Source organism: Sinocyclocheilus rhinocerous, unplaced genomic scaffold (assembly GCF_001515625.1).
Source record: "Sinocyclocheilus rhinocerous isolate Xijiao unplaced genomic scaffold, SAMN03320098_v1.1 scaffold852, whole genome shotgun sequence".
NCBI lineage: Eukaryota > Metazoa > Chordata > Actinopteri > Cypriniformes > Cyprinidae > Sinocyclocheilus > Sinocyclocheilus rhinocerous.
In genome coordinates, this window is record NW_015626422.1 from 358,264 (window position 1) to 366,003 (window position 7,740).

At 33.7% G+C, this 7,740-nt stretch overlaps 1 protein-coding gene across 1 annotated transcript in view; it reads left to right on the forward strand.

Moving 5' to 3' along the window:
* LOC107715539 (ras-related protein Rab-37-like) overlaps positions 1 to 5,898 on the forward strand; it is an 8,763-nt gene extending 2,865 nt beyond the window's left edge. The window contains exons 5-10 of the mRNA XM_016521694.1: positions 601 to 653; positions 3,851 to 3,916; positions 4,006 to 4,062; positions 4,982 to 5,058; positions 5,136 to 5,520; positions 5,554 to 5,898. Of these exons, the coding sequence (XP_016377180.1) occupies positions 601 to 653; positions 3,851 to 3,916; positions 4,006 to 4,062; positions 4,982 to 5,058; positions 5,136 to 5,241 (359 nt within the window). The 3' untranslated portion in view covers positions 5,242 to 5,520; positions 5,554 to 5,898. The remainder of the gene's footprint in view (positions 1 to 600; positions 654 to 3,850; positions 3,917 to 4,005; positions 4,063 to 4,981; positions 5,059 to 5,135; positions 5,521 to 5,553) is intronic.
* The last annotated feature ends 1,842 nt before the right edge of the window (positions 5,899 to 7,740 follow it).

Here is a 7,740-nt window from a genome sequence, read left to right on the forward strand (position 1 = left end):
CACTCACACACACACACACTCACACTCACACACAGACACACGCACACACACACACACACACATTTTATTGTTAAGTAGTTATTGCTCATGAATTCCCTTTTTGAGGTCAATTATTTATTATGCATAAAATAAAATACATATAAATATATAAAAAACAAATATTTTCAATACATATTGAAAATAAAAAAACGTGAACGTGTGAATTATTTTACAGTTATCTAAACATCCCCATGTAGTAGAGTTTGCACTTTACTCCACCTGTGTCATTAATCAAGCCACTCTTCTTTAAAGCATGATGACGTTTTTTCTCACATCATTGCGTTGACGTTGTTGAGCCGTTTCGTCCACAACCTTTAAAGTATTCGATTTCTACAGCGACTAATTCGGCGCACATCATACTCTTTCTATGAAACCTGTAAACCGCATTCACCAGCTCTATAGCGGTTTGCCTGAGCATTGCAATTATTTCGCATTTACTAGAATTCAATCAAATGTCTGTCCTGTAGCTGAGAGGAACATTGCCCTTCACTGTCTCTCAGTGTGATGTAGGATACGGAGGTTTTCTTCTAATCAATAGCTGTTTTATTGCTGATCTCACAGCGCTCCTCCTGCTCTATGACATCACCAGCAGATCCTCCTTCGACAACACAAGGGTACAAACTCTGACTTTCAGTCAACACACTTATAATATTCAGTAATAATAATAATATACAGTAATAATATTCAGGTTCTCCTCCTGAGGTTGATAGTCTACTGAATGTTAAGCATTTCTTTTCACCGAGCATTTGTTGAAAAAACTGTTCATAATTGTAAGCAGTGTAATTATTTTAGTATATTAGTTAGTTTTAATTTTTTATATTTAATAAAAAAAGTAGCGCTCGCGAGCGCAGGTGCCTCATACAGAAGCTCTCGCTTTTATTTGCACTCTAATCACTAAAATAAAAGAGGATGGGGATTATTTTTTGTTAATAACTTACAGTAGTAGAAAACTTGATTAGAGGCACGCTTCAGCTGTAGCACTAGTGTCTGATAGTGTGTTTATGAAGTTGTTAATATAGTGTTTTTTTGTGCGTTACTCTGCTTACCGTTTTTCATTTAAGTTTTTAATTAATTTGAAGCCTGGATAAAATGATGTGCTGTAAGATTAACAAGAGAAAAATATTGAAATAAATTTCCTTTATTAATTGTTTAATTGGTTAAACTGCACCTAACTTGGACACAAAACGGCTATGAAACTAGTAAACAAAAATTTTAGTCATACACAAGTGGCTTTTAATTACAACTAATAAGGCAACTTTTATTTTAAAAGTTTATATGCTATACTTATAAAATACTTTAAATTCAACCAAGATGTTTTCTTGGCACACATCAGTCTTCATTTATAAAGACGCGATTCCTTCAGTGTCCAGGTGGGGGTGAACAATTAAAGCAAGTAATATGCATGAGTTTATTTTACTTGAACATGTCTGTAGACAGACTTTATTTCACTGCTAAAATAGCTGGATGTTCATTAGCTCTCAGGTATGGAAGCCAGAGAGGAAACATTAATAGCATTATGTAGCTAAATACTGTATATGAAAACATTGAACCGCAGGTCTGGTGGAACTTTACTGTAAAAATACAGTGACCACGTCACAACCGTTTTGGTGAGTGTATTTCATTAAATGATATGAAGTTACTGTACCAAATGCACTGGTAAAAACGTGGCATGATAAAAAAATCACAATGACATTTGACCTTTTCTGTAACTTGTTTATTACCTCTAAAAACGTTTTAAACAATATCTCAGTAAAATTACGCATTATCTTTAAAAATAAATAAATAAATACATAGACAGTATTATTTAAAAGTTTAAAAAGGGGTTTTCTTTTGAAAGAAATTAATACGTTAATGTAGCAAGGATGAAATTAATCAAAAGTGACAGTAAAGACTCACATTTAAAAGATATGAGATATTTCAAATGAATGCTGTTCTTTTAAACTTTTGATTTATCAAAGAATCCTGAAAAAATGGTTTTCACAAAATATTAAGCCACACAACATCTGTATATTACACTCTAAAAAATGCTGGGTCAAAACAACCCAATTGCTGGGTTTGTCCCTATTTTACCCAGCACTGGGTTGTATTTAACCCAGCATTTTTTAGAGTGTAGAATGACCGATATATAATAATTAGGCCTATATTTCACAATGTTACTGTTTTCACTGTGTTTTTGATCAAAAAAATTATGCTGTGGTAAGCATAAGGGACTTCTTTCAAAAACATCTACCAACCCCAAACTTTTGAATGGCAGTGTACGGTAAGGTTTGTATGAGTCTTTTTGTTGTTTAAGTCTTTTCGAGTTGTTGTTTCCAAGAACTTTCCTAGAAATCTTGATTGTACAGTAGTTGTGGAGTTTATATCTCATATAACATTCAAGTGTTTTTTTGGTTTTCAGATCATTATATCTTTACATTCCTTTATCCAATATATATATATTTAAATCATGTATAATTTCATCCCTGAAAGTGCAATTTAGTTGTGAACCAAGGCTGATCCTTTTCAGGATTCCATCTTTTCATTAGATCATTGCTTACCGTTTCATGGGTGCCTTGGGTGTCACAAGCATTTAATGCTTCTCCATTTACAGAACGTGTTATGTCCCAACTAATTAGCCAACTTCCTAAAGAATAATGAGCTGATTCATTTTCAATAGCTGCCTGCGGTCTTGTTCCCATCCTCATCTAATCGAGCAGGCTGATGAGACGATCACATCCAAGTGAATAATTGGTTTGTTGTAAATGACTGGAAATAAGGCTAAATGAGCTGAGATGGCAGGATGCAAGACTCTGGTGAGATTCCAGTCGACTGCATCATTCATTCTCCGTTGAGAGCCATTATTGGTGTTTGTCAAATTAGGCACACTGGCTGTAAGGAGAGGAAATTACCTGCTGAGATGGGAGAGAAAAATGCTGTTATCATGTTGAGAGGAAGGAGTAACATGGCAATGGGTTTCATAGGTTGCATCTGACGTGGCACTCCTGTTTGTTTTTAGCAGAAGTGAAATGATGCCGAATGCTTGATATTTAATAATAATAATGTGTTGACAACAAGACATCATTAGAGTGTGCTTAAAACCTAATCAAACTTCACTGAAGTTTAGAAAACGGTCTTTTATGTCACATTAGTGGTTGTATAAACTACAATCGAATGGTTGGGATCTGTAAAAAATTTTTTATCTTTTGAAGACTCGTCAAGGCTGCATTTATTTGATCAGAAATGTAGTAATATTGTGAAATATTATTACAATTTCAAATAACTGCTTTCTATTTTACTATATTTTAAAATATAATTTATTCTTGTAATGGCAAAGCTGAATTTATGTGTATTATCATGAATTATCATATCTTGATGTTTCTTTGAGGAATGGTTCTTTGATGAATAAAAGTTCAAATGAACAGCATTGATTTGAAATCGATTTTTTATCAATTTAAATTTTAATCAATGTAAATCAATGCAATAGTTTTAATATTTGTAATAATTAAATTTTTAATTACATTTTTTTTTTTTTTAAATATGTCTATATAAATTTTATTTCAGTGAAAGTTTGTTATTTTAGTCCAAGTTAACCTAGTAAAACATTACTGAAACTAGTTAAAATTATTTTATTTCAGTGAAAGTTTACTTTATTTCAAGTAACAAAGTTTTTTTTTTACATGGTTTTAGTTTTGGTTAACTATAATATGTTAACATAATTTAACTGATTATCATAACAAATATCTAACATTATTCTACTTTAGTTTATTTGGATTTTTGGATCTCTAGAGAGAGAATGTTAGAGGCTTCTGATTGGCTGGATGTTTTGTTGTAGGCGTGGCTTACTGAGATTCATGAATATGCTCAGGATGATGTGGTCATCATGTTGCTTGGCAACAAGGTAAGAAGACTTTGAGCTTGGATCTGGTGTTATATAAGCCATAACTCAAGCACGCAGTGTAACTGTAACTGTGCGTGTCGTCTCTACAGTCAGACATGACCAGCGCTCGAGCGATCAGACGAGAGGAGGGAGAGAAACTCGCCAGAGTGAGTCTCAGTCAGTCATCATGGGCCATCTGTTCTATTGCAGTGTTTCAGATCCGATCACAGACAGTTATGTCGAAAAAATGGGAAAGTATGATCTCAAAAAGTCATGCAAAGCCTTAAATCTCTCTATTAATCCTTCAGAAATCATTCTAATATGCTGATTTGCTGCTCAAGACACATTTCTGATTATTATCAATGTTGAAAACAGTCGTGCTGCACAATATTTTTGTGGAAACCGTGATACACTACCATTAAAAATAAATAAATTATTAATTATTATTAAGAAATGTATTCATCAAGGACGCATTCAATTGATCAAAAAGTGACAGTAAAGACATTTAAAATGTTACAAAATATTTCTATTTCAAATAGATTTCTATTCATCTGTGAATGCTGAAAAATAAAATGCATCACGGTTTCCACAAAAATAATACTGTTTTCAACATTGATAATAAATCAGCATATTAGAATGATTTCTGAAGATCATGTGACACTGAAGACTGGAGTAATGATGCTTAAAATACAGCTTTGATCACAGAAATACATTACAGTTTAACAGATATTCACATAGAAAACAGCTGTTTGACATCGTAATAATATTTCACAATTTTTACTGTATTTCTGATCAAAGAAATGCAGCCTTGCTGAGCAGAAGAGACTTTTCAAAAAAACATTACAAAATCGTAATTATTCCAAACTTTTGACCAATTGTGTGGTGTGTGTATATATATATATTATTACTGTATGTATATTATAAGCTAGTACAGCTTTAATTTTTCTTTTAGAACCAGTTCACAAATTAAAAGTAATAATTGATAACTAATTAAAAAATGTATATTTTTTGGTCAAATATTGGTTTGGGAACCCAAATAGTAAGAGCTTTATTCACATTAAACCCCTTCAATCGTGGTTTTGGCAGGAGTATGGAGTCATTTTCCTGGAGACCAGTGCCAAAACCGGACTCAACGTGGACGAGGCCTTTATGACGGTGGCAAAGTGAGTTTCTTCCAGCATGCTCGCAAACTTGTAAAGATGTTAGAGTTTCCACACAGAGCTTGTGATGTAATGCACAGGGAGCTGGTGAGATGTTCAGTCCAGCTGCCCGTCGAGCCCAGATTTCACCTTCATGACGTGATGCAGCCGGAGAACGAGCCTTCCGCATGCTGCGGCTTCAGCTAGAAGCTAGAAAACCAGAAAGACGAGAACTGAAGAGTGGAAGAGAGCAGCAGTCACTCCTGTGATGTTTTCTCTGACACTAAACCTTCAAAGACTGTGTCAGAAAAGCATCACAATCACACTGAAGCACTGCATTGCAGCTCGGTTGATTCTTTCATGTAAACATGATGAAACCAGTAAATAACGTGTTTTAAAGAACCAGATATATGCAGTAACTATTATAACGCCAGCCAAAAGAAGTATTTCTTAGTGAGTCGCATGCACACGGTATTCAAAAAGTAGGTGATTTAAGAGTAAAACATGCACTGGTCAAAGATCTACTGTAATATAATGAATTATTTGTGATTTTATATATGCTGCTTGCAATTGGTTTCAGAACACACTTTTTTTGCAGCAGAATGGTGTTGTTTTGACATCTACCTGCTACTGAAGTTGACCAGCCTAACCATTCCCACTGGTTACACATTACCATACACAATAAATGTCATATAGTACATAGATAAATGTCACTAGAGTGCTTAATATGCTTGGTGAGCGTTTCTCTGTCAGGCTGAACGGTTTACATCTCATTCACGTTCCTGGATTTTCTTATGCTGCGTTTGAATCTCAGGATCTGGGAATATTATGCACCAACAGATGCTTTGAAAATATTGCAATATTACATTCGATGTGACGAAAAACTATTTTGTATTGCATCTGTTTTGCTGAAATCAGAACACTTTGCACAGTTTCGTGTCAGATGTCCTCAGGTCTTTTCTTGTGTCTTGACTATGTAAAGTGCTTTATAAAAGATCAGCTGTGTAAATCTTAACGTGTCTGTTCCTCGTGGACGTGTGTTTTGTTATAAAACAAAAAAAAGTTTTATGTTTAGTTTGATTGTTTCATTCACACCATCAAAGAACCCTCTTATCAAGAATGATTTTGACTTTTTAGTGTTGTACAATGGCTATAAAAAGTCTACACAGCTCTGTAAAAATTGCTGGTTTTTGAGATGTAAAAAAATGTATCACAGACTAATCATTTTAGATTTTTGTCGTAGTTAATGCAATATTATAACAAACAAAATGTACATAACAAACAAACAGAAGCTTTTAAGGAAAAATAAAAGGTTTCAAATTAATTTAATTGATTTAGCCACTGTATATGAATCTTTGGACATTGATTTCTGGATAATTAAAAAAATAATAATAATAATAATTAAAAATAATAATAATATATATATATATATATATATAAAGTTATTGGTAGAAACTACAGAGATTATCTTATGGATGAGGCTGTAAAACTGCTTTTTATATTATATTTATGTTTTTACACTACCTGAACTTTTAAATGGAAAAATCAGTCATTTAATAAATTATTTTCATTTAATAATATACGTAATTTAATTTTGGATGTGCAGCGCATCCTTTCACCACGTGGTGTCGCCAAAGTCATAATTCAGAGCCCATTCACTATAATCCCATTAGTTTCTATATGAACTCTATAGAGTTATCTTTCATAAATAAGAAGAATCAATAAAAGAAGATCTAGCTAGCTCTCTAATTTCTTATCAGACCTATGGTTTAATTGCTCGTAAATGGAGTTTAAAGGTTGTGAAACAATAGAGCGCTGGTCATGAATGTCTCAGTAAGAGCAGAGGCATTGTTCTGGGCCTCTGCTGCTGTGATTTCCCGCTCATCTGATGCTGTTCATCAGACTCTTGTGTGAACAATAGAGCTTCCTCACAGCGGCGGGTCACGATGTCTCACATCTGTAACGGATATGTGTGTGAAGAGCAGGAACAACAGCAGGCCGAGCTGTATTGTGTGTTTCTGCTGACTCTCAGCTCTGAGGTCAGTGATCTCACACACTCACACACTACACACACACATCTTCATCTCTTTTTTCTTTTTAATTTAGTTTAATTTAGTTTGCTTGTTTGGTATATTTATTTGTTTACTTATTTATAGGCTACTTTAAGAGAACAGGTATTTTATGTAAGTGATTTTTGTATCTGATTTCTTCATGTCTATTTACTTTTTGTTTGGTTTATGTATAATTATATATATATGAATGTAAGTATGTATGCATGCATTCCTTCATTCTTTAAAATGATGGGAATTTGATTGGAGTTGTTTTTTTTAAACTTTTTATTGTTGTTGGAATGATTTTTTGTTTGTTTGGCCTTGTGTTAGGCTATGTTCGGCTACATGAACCCTTGGATTTTACCTCCTGGCTTTTTTGTGTTCTACATCGTATGTTCTGTATACAATTGTTGATTTAAAACCAATGCGTCGTGCTCACAGACTGTCACGGTCGCCACGTGTCATTCTCTCCACTTCCTGTCCGACTTTTACTGCTTCCTGTGTCTGAACATTAAACTCTCTCACCGTCTCCGCGTGTCCTGCTGGAAACTGACCAGTCGATCTGTGGCTATTGGTTTCAGCTCATTCATATGAAGGTTTTAATAGGTCTTTTATAGATCATTAATATTCATAACAACGCGTATCTTACCAGCCA